The sequence below is a fragment of the Dendrobium catenatum genome, unplaced genomic scaffold, assembly GCF_001605985.2.
Source record: "Dendrobium catenatum unplaced genomic scaffold, ASM160598v2 fragScaff_scaffold_621, whole genome shotgun sequence".
In the NCBI taxonomy this organism is placed as follows: Eukaryota; Viridiplantae; Streptophyta; class Magnoliopsida; order Asparagales; family Orchidaceae; genus Dendrobium; species Dendrobium catenatum.
In genome coordinates this window covers 17,634,660-17,648,955 of record NW_021319083.1, presented here as the reverse complement: position 1 = coordinate 17,648,955, position 14,296 = coordinate 17,634,660, and the positions used below count along the sequence as shown (strand labels likewise).

General features: G+C 33.5%; 1 protein-coding gene across 1 annotated transcript; it reads right to left on the bottom strand.

The window, feature by feature from the left end:
• Positions 1-8,581: 8,581 nt before the first annotated feature.
• LOC110105473 (patatin-like protein 3) lies at positions 8,582-10,449 on the bottom strand. The gene is made up of 3 exons (XM_020835003.2): positions 9,531-10,449; positions 9,322-9,390; positions 8,582-9,256 (listed from the first exon to the last, which is right to left on the bottom strand). The coding sequence occupies exons 1-3, from the start codon at positions 10,416-10,418 to the stop codon at positions 8,999-9,001; spliced, it is 1,215 nt and encodes a 404-aa protein (XP_020690662.1). The 5' UTR covers positions 10,419-10,449; the 3' UTR covers positions 8,582-8,998.
• Positions 10,450-14,296: the final 3,847 nt, after the last annotated feature.

Below are 14,296 nucleotides of genomic sequence, written 5' to 3'. Positions count from 1 at the left end.
TCTCTATGATTGTCTGCTCATAATTTATTTTGTATAAATGTTTGGTTCTTTATGTTGCTTTTAATTGTTAACAAAGATCATCATTGATCTCTCAGCTTGTAAGTTGAATGTCTAAGTAATAATGATAATTAATAAGCACTGGGAAATGATTTTACCATCTTTGCATCATTATACATATAATTGGGAGAATATATTTGATGTATTTTTTCTTTCAGAAATATACTGAAAATTTTCATTTGGATAAAATTAACATCAATAAGGAATAACCTCTTGTATTTGCAATATGTTTGAGGCTTCATTTGGGACGGCTTTCTTACTGCTTCTTAAAGTAGCTTTATAGTACAACAAATAGTTTTTTTATACTAAAATTTTGTTTTAAGAAGCAATAAAAAAGTCGTCCCAAACGAAGCATGAGATAGTCATCTCAATGCACGTCCCAATGAGCTCAGTTCACGAGTTCATCTTCTCCTTCACATTTCATTGATCACATTGATAACTTTTCTAACGAGCTCAATTATGAATTCTTCTCCTTCACGTACTATCGATCCCATTGATGCTTTTCCTCTCAAGCTCTATCGTGGCATCAAAAAAATGTCCTTCACACACCATTCATTCTACGGATGTCCATACAAAACTTAAAAAAAAATGTCATGCAAACTAACGTTTGAAACTTGATTTTAACATAGGTTACTATCAAGCTCGAAATAGTTTCATTGAACTTTGACTTCAAAAAGCAATATGTGAATAAAACAAGTTATTCCTACAACAACAACAGTAGCAATAATAATATCAAGTTGTTGTCTTACTATGTGGGAGCGGCATGACGGATTTAAGGGGGGTTTACAGGGGGGGGGGAGGTGGGGGGGGAGGGGGGGGGGGGGCGGGCGGGGGGGGGGGGCATGATTCCTTTACACAATGCTCATTGGCTCTCACCCTCTCTTTCAATCTCTCTTTTACCTTTTCTCTCTCTCTCTTTCTTTCTCCGACATTTTGTTGTTTAGCCCCTAGCTCTCTCTCTCTCTCTCTCTCTTCATTAAATTTAATTCAACCAATTTGTTTATTATTTTCAAAATTTTAATTGAAATTACACTTTTGCCCATCTATGCTTCTTTTAATACCATTAACTCAAACCTCCATCATAATAACCTCATTGAATAATAAACTCCCTCATCTTTAATAAGCAATTGGTCCACACTCCAAAGTCGAAATTCTCACTTCCCATGTTGCATACATTCACATATTAAAGCTTCATTTGGGATAGTTTTCTTATGACTTCTTAAAGTAACTTTTTGATATAAAAATTAAAAATTGTATACTAAAAAGCTGCTTTAAGAAGTAGTAAAAAAGCCGTTCCAAATGAAGACTAAGACTTCGTTTGGGACGGCTTTTTTACTGCTTTTTAAAGTAGCTTTCTAGCAAAAAAATTAAAATTTTGTATTAAAAAGTTGTTTTAAGAAGCAATAAGAAAACCGTCCCAAACAAACCCTAAATCTTAGGATCTTTTTTTTTTTAAAACTTTGAACAAATTAAATTACAAAATCATATAAATAATACATGCAATCTTCGAACCCAATATTTCTTAATGAACAATCTAAGCTTCAAAACAATAGACCAAGGTGGATTGCTTAAATTCTAGTTGTTGGTTGTATAAAGCTAGGCTTTATTTGGGACAACTTTTGACCACAACTTTTTTTTTGCTTTCAAGAAATTTTTATACTAAAAAAATTGTTATAAAAACAATAAGAAAACTATCTCAACTTAAGCCTTAGCTCATTCACATTCTCCATCATTTTAAAAATAATAAAATCAAGTGTATTGTAATAAAGGGAACTTTAATTGGAAGATAAGTAACAAAGATGAATTATGTTCTAGTAAAATCTAAGCAATATGCTTTTCCTTTTTAATAGGAGAGATAGAGCATATCCTATGAGATATAGGACATTGGTTATAATGGAGGCCACTAAACTTTGTCTATTTGCTTTATTAAAACAAAAACAAAAAAATTGTTAATGTAAGTTCATCATAATTAATTGAAGCATTAAATTACAAAAAAAAATTCATGCAAATTTGCATATTTTTTATCATTCATTGATTTTTTTTTCTTTTGTTGTTAATCATTAGTGTGATAAAGAACAAAACAATTGGACTATATTATTGTTATGTAAATTATATTATTGGCATAGATAGCTTTTATTAATGGAAGATGGGAAAGGAAGGTAGGAAAGGCATCTTATTAAAAATAATAATAGTCAAAACTAGCTATAATGGTTTAAAGGCTAGTTTTCCTTTCTGTTGTTGACCGACCTTTTTTAAAAGAAGACATGAAGAGTAATTTATGAGAGGATTGGTTGATTTTAATCTCTCAGTTAAATAATTTTGCATTTGCTTATTGCTTTAGCTTTTAATTATTATATCTCTTTTGGTTAATCTTGTGTACTAAATACTATTTTTTATTAAAACTATCATTCCCTTTGAGAGAAGGTTGAAAATAGTAGGAATGATTTGTTTTCTTAGGGGATGTTTGGTTGGCATAAAAAGGAATGACGTGTATTTGAAATACTTTGAAGTTGTTTGAATGAATGTAAAATAAATACAGAGAATTATTTTTTTCAATGAATTCAATGTAAAGCATGGCAATGGGCATGTGCCCCCCCCCCCCCCAATCCCCCCCCCCCCCCCCCCCCCCCCACACACACACACACACCAAAAAAAAACCCACAATTTTAGGGTAGAAATTTATTAGATTTATTGGTTCACCCGTTTCAGCCATTCGGCCCATTCATGACAATTTCTAATCGTAGCCTCTCACAGGAAGGGTTTCATCGCATGCACGCTGACGCCGCAACTCAGCTCTTCCTCCCAGTCCCAACGGCGACAGGCGGCGGTGGACGATGGCCGGCGGATGGTGTGCCTTCTCCTCCCCTGCCTCGACCTGACTCTCACTCCCTTTTGCGTTAGCTTGCTTGGACGGATTAATATCGAGGCCTACAACGTGAGAGGTATTTTTTGTTGATTTTATAAGTTGTAATGTGTTATTATATCATTTGTTCTCTAAAATAGGCTTGTTCCTTGCAAATATCTTTCTACTACAATCTAAAATAATACAATGTGAGAGGTATTATTATTTTTTTGTTTAGTTTCAAAGATCTTCCTACTACAATCTTTTGTTTGTGTTGTCTTCATTTTGGTGTATTTGTTGTGAGATGTTTGACTTCATTTTGTTTGATTTTGTAAGTTTTTCTTTTCTTTGCATTTATAAGTTTGTTTATGTAAGTTTTATTTATCTTATCATTTGTTCTCTAAAATAGGCTTGTTCTTTTTTGAGTTGTATGAATGTGTAATGTATTATCTTGTTTGATTTCTTAATAGATATCTAATCAAATTAATCTTAAGGCATCTTTGAGTTCGAGTTTGAATATTATGGAGAGATATTTCAAACGATCTTCAATTTCAAAACAATCAAATTATAATAGCAATCAAGTTGAAGATCATAATGAAAAGCGCATTCGAGTGAATGCTGATTTACCCAACAATATAAAAGTTAGTGTTGAAAATTTTCCATCTGATCCAAGACTATGAATTCCTATTATTGACTTTCATTCTAATATTTGAGATGAACTTCGTAGAATATATTTACAACAAGGGCCATTTCAACCTCGCAACCATGATTTTTCAAAAACTAAATTCAGGATGAAAGACATACAATTTAATCCTACTTGATTTGACAAATACTCTGATTGGCTAGAGTATAGCATAAGCAAAGACAAATCATATTGTCTTTATTGTTATATGTTTAGAAAACCAGGTAGAGTCAATGAAGAGGGAGAAGCTTTTAATAAAAATGAATTTTCGAATTGAAAAAAATAAAAAAATTTGATATTCATGTAGGAGGTCATAACAGTGCGTATAATAATGCTAGACGTAGTTCTAAAGACATATTGAAATAGAGTCAACATAGTGATTTTGTGTTCCAAAAGCAATCAGATCAAGCTACATCTACATACCGCACTTGGCTTAATACTCGTGTTGATTGCATAAGATTTCTTTTAAAGCAATGGCTAGCTTTCCGAAGACATAGCGAGTCTTCTACATCTAAAAATTAGGATAATTTCTTGAACTGGTTCAATTTTTGGTTGAACATAACAAAGACATAGAAAATGTGGTTTTAAAGAATGCACCTGAGAATTTAAAGTTAATTGTACTTGATATTCAAAAAGATATTACTAGAACATTCGCTATTGCTATTATAAAGTTTATATCTGAGGAGATTGGTGATAAATTTTATTCTGTTTTAGTTGATGAATCACGTGACACATCCACTAAGAAGCAAATGGCAATCGTAGTCCATTTTGTTAATAAGAAAGGTGAGATAGTGGAATATTTTTTTTTGAGAATTTTTCATTTATCATATACAACTGCAAATAGTCTTAAATTGGTGACTAAACAACTCCTATCAACATATGATTTGAGCATTTGTAGAATAAATGGTCAAGGCTATGATTGTGCTAGTAATATAAGAGGGGAGTTTAATGGTATAAAAGCTCTATTTCTGAGTGAAAATCAATCATCACATTATATTCATTGCTTCTCACATATGCTTCAATTAGCATTGGTGGCAGTTATAAAAAGTCATGTTCATATTGCCTTATTATTTACTATCATTTCTAGTGTAATGAATCTTGTTGGCGTTTCTTGTAAGCATCACGACCTACTTCAAGAAATACAACGTGAGAATGCATTAAATAAAATTTAAAGTGGAAATCTTTTACCTCGCTAAAGCTTAAATCAAGAAATAACTTTTAGGCGTGAAGGTAATACGCAGCGGGGTTCACATTATGAATCAATTTTAAGATTAATTATAATATTCTCTACAGCAATTGATGTTATGGAAATCATTTTTGAAGATAGCTTAAGCTCAGAACAAAAAAGTGAGGCATATGCTTTATTAGAATCGTTACAAACATTTGAGTTTTCCATTTGCCTACATCTTATAAAAGATGTTTTTGGTATCACTAATGAACTATCAGAAGCTTTATAGAGAGGAAAACAAGACATTGTTAATTCTATGTCTCTGGTGCGTATATGTAAAAAAAGACTACATGATATAAGAGATAACAAGTGGACTGAATTCATCAGTAACGTAACCTCATTCTGTGAGCAACAAAAAATCAATGTTTCACATATGGATGACAAATGGGTTGCTTGTGGTTGGCCACACCGTAGAGCTCAAGATATAACAAATTTATATCATTTTCGGGTTGAAATTGTTTACACAATGTTGGATATACACCTTCAAGAGTTGAAAATTTGGTTTACAAAAGTAAATACCGAACTGTTTTTGTGCATGGTATGTTTGAATTCTAATAATGGATTTTATGCCTTCAACAAAGACAAGTTGATTCAAATAACATAGTTTTATCCAACTGATTTTAGTCTTCTTGATCATGCAGTTCTTGAAAATTAATTGGATACTTATATCATGGATATGCGATCTGATGATCAGCTCACGTCATTAAAAGATATTAGAAGTCTTGCTGAGAAAATGATCCAAAGTAGGAAGGATATAATATATCATGTTGTTTTTAGACTACTATAATTGGCATTGGTATTACCCGTTACTATATCATGCATTGAAAGAGCATTTTTTATCACAAATATTATAAAAAATGAGTTGCAAAATAGGATTGGCGATCAATGAATGAATGATTTATTAATTGCTTATGTTAAAAAAGAAAATTTTGATTCTATTGATAATGAAGTAATCATTTAACTCTTTCAGAATATAAAGAGTAGATGTTATAAATTGTAAGTTGTTTAATGTCTTATATTTAATATTATATATTTTTGGATAATTATTAATAAAAAAATTTTAAACCTATTTATGCCGATCCCAAGCCCAGATGAAAAAAGTTGAGGAAAAATTTTAATAAAATAATTTAGTCCCCCCTTGATAAATTTATGGCTCCGCCATTGGCTCCTATCATATATAGGTATGCAAGAAATGTATCAGTTTAATAAATATAAACAAGATATGACACCTGATTACATATGTTTTTTTGATATCTAGTCTTGTAGGTCAAACCTATGGGAATTAGACTCAATTATGGATCACAAGTCAGTCATGTGGATTTCATGTAAGAATTCATCACTTCTTGCCCCCGTCAAGGTGTCATATCATATTAATCAATCTCCTTATGCCTCTTTTTTATCATCAAGACAACACCATAAATCTTATTTAAAGAAAAACTCATCGTCATACCCTCTTGTATATGATAACACATGACTCCATCCAATCTGATTAAATCAATCGTTTATAACCAATATTTCTTACTTATTTTCACACAAGCCACGTCATATAGAGCACGATAACAAGCATTATATAAATATTTAATATAATATCAACACACCCATCAGTATGCCTGGAATATGTCAAAAATATATGTTGGCATAAATGAACAATAAATATGTGTATATCGTGCATTTCATATTAAATGTTGTACATTACTTCCTGATCATTTTATAAACTAATGTTATTCTACTTATTTCAATTAAAGTATCAAAAAATCAAATTCGCCTGGTGAAATTTCAATATTAACTAGGAAAAATATTAGAGAGGATAGTAGCAATCACATATCAAAAGTTACACAGTGAAAAGTCATTAAAAATAAGACATAATACATTTTAATTACTTTTATGAGAGATAAAATTTGAGGAATTAAAATCTTTAAAAATAGAAGTTGGATTTATGTTACCTACCATGATTCGAAGACTTTTCTTAACTCGAGCGATAGACAGAAACAACTCGAAGTAGCTTTCTCTTTCTTCTCTCTCTCTTCCTTCTACATGCTTGCCCTCTCATCCTTTCCTTCCCAGACCAACAAAATGGTAGGAATGGGAGGGTGGTTGAGTGGAGGAGAAATTATATTTAAAAACACAATTTCGTGCACAATGTAGCAGAGCGCCAACCCGACATTGCAGTGATGCATGCTCAATCTAAAGTTATTACAGAGTATATAACATTAATGTCGTCGTGTCAAATGCTACAGTTACGCCCCACAATGCCGCTGCACTCAAAAGCACAACGTTGCAACACTTTAGCTCAAAATTTCAAATTTTTTCGAGATTTTCGTTTTAAATTTATTTACAAAATTCTCATGCTATTATAGTGGCAGTGACAAATGAAGGTGGTGGCGAGCTACGACAATTGTGGCGGCTGCTGATAGTTGTGGTGGACAACAAAAGTGACGGGTTGAGGTGGCGGTGGACGGAGGCGGTCAGTGGTGGTGGTGAGCAATGAAGAATCACCCAATTATGAGGAATTTCAAATACACTAAAAATGAATTAGATGATGTATTTCAAATATAGCAAAATTTTACATTGCATTTGATTTAAAACTCTTGTATTTGAAATACTTTACACCCCTTTTATTTCAAACAAAACAACTCCTTATGAAATTTCGTTGACTTTGAAGAATGTATGATGGCTTGAAATTCTATGGTTTCCTAATAGAATGACGAAGATAAGAAAAAAACTCTAATATATATACACACACATATTACATATGCTAGGGTGATCTGCATATTAGGCTAAGAAGTTGCTTGCATAATAACATTTAAGAAAATTTTGATTTTTTATAATAAATTTATAATCATCTTTATAAAAAATTATAGTTGTCTCAAGTGAACCCAAAAAATTGAGATAGATTATTCGTGTGGAGATCTAATATAGAGAACAGTCAGATTTTGTCTATGTGAATAATAAAAGTATAATTATTGTTTATGACTAAACTTTTATTATTATTTGCAGAGATAAAATCAGTGTTATATGTATCTGATCTCAACACGGATATAATTCTGGGAATGTCCGGTCAAAAAATTCTCAATGGCAACGACACTTGCTGAAAAATGACTTGATCCGGTCAAACATTTGCCCTGTTTTTTTTTTTTTTGGACATTTAGGCCATTTAAGGCAAACTCACACACACAACGCATACACATAGACTCGAATCCTGGACCTCTTAGTTGGAAGCCTAAGCTCTCAACCAATAGGCCAAGGAGAGTTGTGTGCCCTGTTTTTTTTCACTGTTACGCTTCAAGAAGTCCCGCGCCACGAGGAGGTTGGGGACTTGGGGTTCATCGCACTCGCACATGCCCTGTTAGCTTTAAGAAAATATTATTATGTTTTTTTGCTGCTTATTTCGTGTCCTACTCTTTCCATTACGTTCCCTACTCATTTTATCTTATAATTTGACTGCTATGGTTTTATGAGAAGTAGATATATATTTGAAGAAAATAAATATTTACAATGAAAGAATAATTCTCGTATTTTAAAAATTATATAATTTTAATTTGGAATGTCTGTTGTCAAAAACCTTCATTATATGCTCATTTGAAGAAATTTGTTCGGAAATTTATTTCGGATGAAATTATATACAATGTGGGAAATTAAGCTCATTTTATCCAAATAATACTATTATGAAATGTAAATCTACTTGGACACATTGTATAACACATGAGAAAATTAATAATGTACAAATATCACATCTTTTTGTGATTCTACAATAAAGCTCTCTCCACCACGATTTTTTATTGTGGGCGGACACCAGATCGGAGAGAACCGTCCAGATTTTCTCTATCTACATTAAAAGCACAGTCAATTACTGTAGCAGCTGTGCTTTAACCGTTGACAGATAGAAATCAAGACGATTCTCTCCGTTTAGTGTCCGAACACAAGAATCTACCCTCTACCACACACTTAAGTTAAAAAAAAAATAAAATTAAAATTAAAACTAAATAAAAAAATGGAGTGCTCTCCTTTAGCTCTGCTCCATCTTTCGTAGTCTCTGCGGACCAACAGAACGGTTCCCATGGTCGGCCGAACACCAAGCAGGGACTTCACGCTTACGAACCATATAGAAAATGAAAATCATATTCACTTTCATTCGCCATAACAAGGGCAGTTCACCCTACAGCGACGCAACAGCCGGCGCCGTCGCCGTTTATGCAAACGTCGTACAACTCGTCGCCGATGACATCCGCGGCGTGGCCGTCGGCTTGATCATGACCGTCGATACGCTGCACCCCTTCCTCCTATTGTGCTCTGAGATCAGCTCACGGCAGAACCATTCTAATCTCTCGCCGTTAGTTCTATCTGATACCTTCCGCCCACGAAATAACATCGAGTCGACGCTTCGCTGACTCAGCATCTCCTTCTCCGCCGCCGCCGGCGACATTCCCCGGCTTCCCAGGAAGTTTGCCTGAAATCCCCCTGCTCTTCTTTAGCTTAAGGGTAATTTTGTAATTCTTCTTTATTAAAGTTTACCTGAATGCGGACGTAGCTGGTTGCCATTGGTCCGTTTTGTCGGAAGGCCATAGCCACCGCTTGATCGACCTATTTTCGTCAATGAAATAAATTTATTTTAAAAAAATATATTTTTTCTTAACTTTGTCATTTTTTTAGATAATGGTATTTTGATAGTTAGATATATGAAAATGACTATGATACCCTTTATTCCAGATAAAACGCCTTACCATTTCTGCCGCATTCTCACCGGCGATATTGACAAGCTCCGTCGGCGACGAATTGCTGCTCCCAAGCGAGACGACGAGAAGGTCCTCGACATTGTTGGCTAACGGGAACTCCAGCTTGTTATTCAGAACATGTGTGATAGCCGTCGCCGTCGGATTCCGCATTGCAATGCTTCCGCCGATGGCGAGGATTCGCGACCGGCCGTCCACCGACCGAATCTCTACCGTTTTCTTTTCCGTGCAAGTAGCCGCGCACACGTCGCGGATGGAGAAATCGAACGCGTCAGACTCCACCGCATCGGCCCTCGAGAACACGAACGGCGCCCCTGTCGCCAAATCGTAACAAGGTATCAGCACAGGCTTGATCGTGTTCCGAAGAGTTGATTCCCCAAATATCCGACGGTATATTCCACTGGATCGACAGAATATCGTTTTCCTTATGGCAGAAGGGAACTTCCGCTGGTTCTTCGAGACGACTCGTAGCGCCTCGCCGGCGGAGAAGAGTGGGCGGCCGTCCGGCGCACAGGTGAACAGCATTGCGGCGAGGACTCCTCCAGCACCAGATCCGGCAGCTAAATCAAAGAAATCGGCGATCCTGGCGGTGGAATCCCCACATTGCTCAGCAAGGGAGGCCTCCAGGCGGGCAAGTGCGACGGCGGCGATGACAGCGTTGCCGGCATCGATGGACAGAATGCGTACCTTTCCTGCGCTTGAGGGTTTTGGGAAGCGGTCTGCAGGCTTGACCGGAGCCTCCAGAGGGTTACCTGTGGCAAACAGCCTGGGATCATCAAATCCAAAGAGAAACTTGCTCTCTAAAATGGAGAAGATTTGGTAACTGAGCTTGTTAATGTCGAAACTTGGCTTCATCATCGTTGTCGCCTCCGACGCCATTTCTAGGGTTTTGATATCTGTGCTGGAAGGGGAGAAGGGGCAGAGAGCCTTTTTTTTTTTCGTAGTGAGAACGGCGAGCTTTTCTTGGTTTGGCTTTATATAGTGGAAAGAAGGCGCGCAGGAATACAGGATAATGGTGCCGGCTCTAATTAGTTAAAGCTAGTGTCTACATTTTTGTGCTCGGAGGATATCACCCTCAATAATTTGATGATATAAATGATAAAAAATAAATTAGATGAGTGATATATTTGATATTAAAATTATATATGAATGATAGGTATATAATATTAATATTTTTTATATTAGATATATAAATAATATGAAATAAAGTGGCATGTATGTAAATTTCCCTTTATTTTATTATCAAATTCTTTTAGGTTAATTGATCATAACTTGGTGGAATCAAGGAAGTTTTATTTGGTTCGGTCGACCGAATGACAGAAACATTCGGTCGGAGGACGTAATAATTGTTCGGAATCAAGAGGCCTGACAGGTATCGAGGGTACCGAGTTTTTCAAAAAACTCGGTACACCTCGGTACCGCACAATTTTTGCCTGCGACCGAATGTTTCTCTACATTCGATCGGAGGACGTAATAATTGTTCGGAATCAAGAGGGCCAATTGGCAATTCTCACCTTTAAAATTTTATCTCTTTAATAATTACGATCCATTAAAAAATTTCTCTCTTTATTGCATCTTGAAATATTCATAGTGATATAGAAATATTAAATTTTTGTCTTAATTGTGTATGAAGATTCAACACATAAATAGATAAAAGAGTCGGATATGAGAAAATTGTTACGTGAAAAATCTTAAAAATGAGAAAAAGTACGGGGCATTGCCCAGTGGAAATGATCTCACTATTGTTAGTGGTTAATTAGAAATAATGCTTTTCATCGGAGGAGGGCACTGACTCAATGTAGAAAATATACATTGTATATAGCACGTTATATAGTTGGAGAATAACATTACATATGTACTCTTAAGAGAGTATTGTACTATTTGATTGGTTCGTAAGATAGTAGACTCGTAGTTGGATAATAGTGGTTGGAGGGACCGTAATTAGCATTGGTGGTTGGAGTGACTGTAGTCGGCAGACGATGTAGGTTGAAAAAACCACAGTTAAGTGATAGAGGTTGGATGGAACGTACTTATAAGATGATGATGATTGGGAGAAGATCCGAAGGTCGTAGGGTCCAGGAGAACTTCTAGTGGCAGTCAGAGAGTAGACATAAATCTTGTGGCGTTCGATGGTCGGGAAGAACTCCAACAATGACAACGCAGGATGGAGAGTGCAAGAGAGCTCTCAAGTTTTTTTTCTCTCCTGCCCGCATTTCATGTGAAGAATGAGGGGTCATTTATAATTTTTTAGGAGTGATATTCTCAATAAATATGAAGAAGATCCAGGATAAATTTGTAGTGTTCTATAGGATGGCTCATACTGATTTCTTTGATCATGAAATATTTATCTAGTATGTTATATTCGGATAACATTTGTTAATTCAATTAATACTTTGAAGGTTTTAAATAGGCTTTGATCCCTTGATTTGGGCACATTCGGCCTCTGATTTGACTGAATTTAGTGCTATTGTGTTCGTATTCTTGAGATGTTCAATTTGACTATAAGTTTGTTAGAATCAGAGTTTGGATGATCTCAAATTTAATTTGGACGCTCCCAAATCATATTTGTATCAAGATTCATGCAAGACAGAAGACGATTTTTGGTGATGTATCATTCTTAAACTTATATATCTTTAACATAAATTTGGGTTGAATTTTTAAAAGGAGCTAAATTAATATTTAATTAAGTAATAGGAGCTTACGAATAATAAAATTAGAAAAATGAGAAAATACGGTAGATCATTTTTCGTATTCAAGACAATGAAAAATCGTTTTTTTTTGTATTCAAGAATATGAAAAATATTTTATCGTATTTTTGAATATGGAACAGTTTTATGTATTCTTTAAGAATATTGCTTTCTTTTTTTAAAATTTATTATTTTTATAAACAATTTCTCTTTTCTTATTTTTAATTTTTTTAATTTCTATTTTTCAATTTAATTATTTTCTCTAAGTTAAAATAAATTTAAAATTTTAGCAAATAAAAATTTAAAAATATTCCAACTTTAATTAGTATTCTAACTTCAATTAAATTAGTTCTATTAAAATTTTATTATTTGTTAAACTACTAATTATTTTTTAAAATTTTAAATTAAAAAGTATTCTAACTTAGCTAAAATAAATAGATTAAAAAATAGATATTAAAATAACTAAAAATAAGAGTTCATAGTCTTATTTTTTATATGATAGAAGGAACACTAGCAATAATAATTATATTGAACTAATTTTTATATAATATACTTCTTAACATTATACCGAGATCTAGCACGTATATAAATAAAAAAGAGTCGCAAGGAACGCTAGAGTTTTTATATGAAGAACTCAAAAAAAGAAAAAAAAATAAGATTTGATATAGTTGAACTAATTCTCCTAATATACGTCTGGTTACAAATAATGTCTTTGCCCATAATTGAGGAAGGTTTTGATGCAACATATTAATTATAAACATGGTGAAAGTTAGAAGATCGAGCACGATGGCATGGTTTGTGTTCAAAACATTGTTTGTTATTTATTTGATCATTCTTCTTTGAGGATGGGAATCAGAGACCAAAAAGTCTATTATAAATCTCTGTGCTGACATTTTTAATCAAAGTTGGTATTAATGATCTGCATCAGCTTTATGAGCAATGTCGTGTATAATTGGTGATGACATGTGACGAAGTCAGCATGTGTCATTGGTCAAATGATTATAGTTGAGTGACCGTGGCTGAAGAACTGTAATTGGGCAATATTGGTTCTATCGTTAGAACTTAGGTGTTTCTTATGTCCTCTTTCATACGTATGTATGCAGATTTTCATATAAATTTTAAAATTTTAAAATATTAAAACTTCTCTTTTTTTACAGTTATGGACGTTCTAATAGTCAATACAATTAAAAATACATAGAAGTGATGTGTGCATGTAAATCTCCAATTTGAAAGCTACTATAGAAATCAACTACCCAATACATAAATTTATCGAAAGTAGTGGTAAAAAAAAACTTTGGTTGCGATCTAAAAAGCAAAGCAGAATGGAATTTGTCCAAAAGAAAACCTTAGTAGAATATGGTCAATAAATTCTTTTCAACCCATGTAAAATACTCACAATAAGTCGTGTCATCAAATCCAAAGTCAAGTCAAATAGAGAATATAGATTGAAAAGTCTTTTAAATAGAATGCATTTCCTAATGTTAATCACACCTAAGTACAAATTCAATAGACAACCTCAATAGATAATATATACTCTTCTTTTGAATTTCTTAGATCAACATTAAAGGTAGACAATGATGATTCAAAAGTTATTATCCTAATATGATAGCTTATACTTTAAAGTGAGTCAATTCTCAATGTAGAGAGTGAATCACCATAATAAAGTGAAAGGGTTCTCTCTCCACATTGAAAACTAGTACAATAATAGTAATTGAATCACCAAGAAGTCAAAGGGAGCATGAAATGACTCAAAAGGATGATAGGGTAGATGTAAGAAATCAAGAAAAATATAAAAAAACCATAATTAATCTATAATTCATGGATCAATCATCTTATGCTATTAAGTTTGAAACTACTTAGTTGTAAATGCAATCAGCATAACCCAACCATGAGAAAGTATGCCAATAATTATTAATTATGTTATTCAGAGTCATCCTCATGATCTAAAATTGAGAAAAAATATTCAGAATTTTTAGAAATATAAACTCTAAGAGACGGATCTAAAAAGATGTAAAACTTATAATCACTAACGATAGACATATTATCTATGAAAAGAGAGAAATATGAGAG